We start from the raw sequence: 1,953 nt of genomic DNA, 5'->3' as shown, positions 1-1,953 counted from the left end.
CGGCGCTCACCTTGGCGGCTGCGGCCCTGGCGGACATCTTGTCTCTCTCCAGCGCCGCGCGAGGCTCCTCGGACCCGAAACTCCGCGCCGCCGGCCCGCCCGCTCCTCACGCCACAGTCCAAATAAACATCTCCCGGGAGTGAGCGGGGCGGGGGCGGCCGGAAAGGCCCGGCCCACGGGGAGGGGACTCAAGTCGGACAAAAGTCCGGGAAGCGCCCGCCCCGCCCGGGTCTTCTCCGCGGGGCGCGTCTGGCCGGCGCCTCCCTGCGAGCGCGGCCGCCCGCTCGGCCTCCCGGAGCTCTCGCAGCCCGGCCACGTCGGCCCCGCCCGCCTGCTCGCCACTCGGCAGCACTGGGGGCCTCCGGCCGTGCCCACAGCCCTCCCGGCGTCTCTGGCTTCCGCGCGAATTTCCCCGGACCCGAACTCCCCGGGCAGGGACGCGGCGTCGGCAGGCTCGGCAGCCACCGGCAACTCTTGAGCGGCCACGCAAACCTGCCGGCCTGGCCCACTGAGCATGCCCGGCCGGCCGGGGGCGGGGCCCTGGGGGCGGGGCCGGTCGGGGGCGGGGCCAGCGGCCGGGGTCCGGCCCAGAGCGCGGAAGGAAAGGCCGGGTTATCCAAACCATTCCAGGGTGGTTTCCGTTGCGCACGAATCTTCCTGTTTGTTTCTATCAAAGGTCTGGCAGAATTCGCCCCTAACGAGGAAGCCCCGGTGTACCAAAGCTCTGTCGACATCCTAAAGAGACTTGTCCACTTGCTCGTCAACAAGCCACGCGGGACGAGTCCCACGCAAGAGTGAAGCCAGAAAGGCAGGCCTACGAAATACCTGACAGTTGTTTCCTTAACTGGGCAAATAGCAGCGGTCACAGCTGTCACCCTGTGCCTGGGCGTTGTCGTCTCCGCTGAAGGCAGAATACATTTTCTGTAGAGCCCATCATGGCTTTCATCTCTAAGGGTCTCTGACAGAGTCAGAATCACTGCTCTGCAGAATTCATGACAAACCAACTGCCATAACTAAACTGGTAACCTAGAGGCAAGCAGCTTGAGAAGAACCCAAGAAGGTGACATCGTGGCCCATGCCTCATTAGGCCCCAGCATATCTTCAGAGTCTCCTTCTGCTCATCAAGATTGCTGAAATTAGCCAGGCACAGTGGCTCATGCCTGTAATTTTTGCACTTTGGGAGGCCCAGGGAGGAGGATCACTTGAGGCCAGCAGTTCAAGACCAACGTGAGCAAGGGCGAGAACCGGGCTCTACCAAAGTAGAAAAATGAGCCAGGCATGGTGGTAGTGCTTGCAGTCTCAGCTTGTTGGGAGGTTGAGTGAGGATTACTTGAGCCCAGGAGCCTGAGATTGCAATGAGCTATGATGAGGCCACTGCACTCTTGCCCAGGCAACAGAGCAAGGAACTAAGAAAGGAAAAAAAATGCTGAAATTCTTGGTGAGTGAATAGGTCAGGCTGCTTTGTATTGCTGAACCCTGTCCCTACACAAAAGGGCGTAAAGACATGCGGTTCATGGACCAGTTTAATCATCTCCTGCACAAACTTCCTACACCACTGAAGGCCTTGCTAAACACTGAGGAATTTGGTAAGAAACCATTGCCAGCCTCATTAATCCACACCTTGTAAAATGTAAAGCTCTTCACAAAAAGTACCATGAAATGATAATATTCTTAAAATATCTAGTATAGTGTCCCAAAGGCAAACCAAAAATGGACAAAGGTTATTTTTAGTTCATTGCAGCCGCCAACTCACAGGTTCAAGAGAATCTCCTGCTTCAGCTTTGCAAGAGACTGGGTCTCACTACATTGCCCAGGCTGGTCTTGAACCCATGGCCTCAAGTGAATACTCCTACCTTGGCCTTCCAAACTACTGGGATTACATGAGTGAGCTACCATGCCCAGTCAACATCAGGTTTTAGGTGATGGTTTTCTCCTGAGAATTCAACTGTATAA

The 1,953-nt window shown here is 56.8% G+C and overlaps 1 protein-coding gene across 5 annotated transcripts in view; it reads right to left on the bottom strand.

Moving 5' to 3' along the window:
• TJP1 (tight junction protein 1) overlaps nucleotides 1-473 on the bottom strand; it is a 100,245-nt gene extending 99,772 nt beyond the window's left edge. For all 5 annotated transcript variants that reach the window (XM_023507614.1, XM_012812194.2, XM_023507615.1 and 2 more), the window contains exon 1: nucleotides 11-473. In XM_023507614.1, coding sequence (XP_023363382.1) covers nucleotides 11-37 — 27 coding nt within the window. In that variant the 5' untranslated portion in view covers nucleotides 38-473. The remainder of the gene's footprint in view (nucleotides 1-10) is intronic.
• Between the last annotated feature and the right edge of the window lie 1,480 nt (nucleotides 474-1,953).

This window comes from Otolemur garnettii, unplaced genomic scaffold (assembly GCF_000181295.1).
Source record: "Otolemur garnettii isolate 467f Iridium unplaced genomic scaffold, OtoGar3 scaffold00194, whole genome shotgun sequence".
In the NCBI taxonomy this organism is placed as follows: Eukaryota; Metazoa; Chordata; class Mammalia; order Primates; family Galagidae; genus Otolemur; species Otolemur garnettii.
The sequence above is the reverse complement of the archived record's forward strand: the minus strand, read 5'-3'. Positions and strand labels throughout refer to the sequence as shown.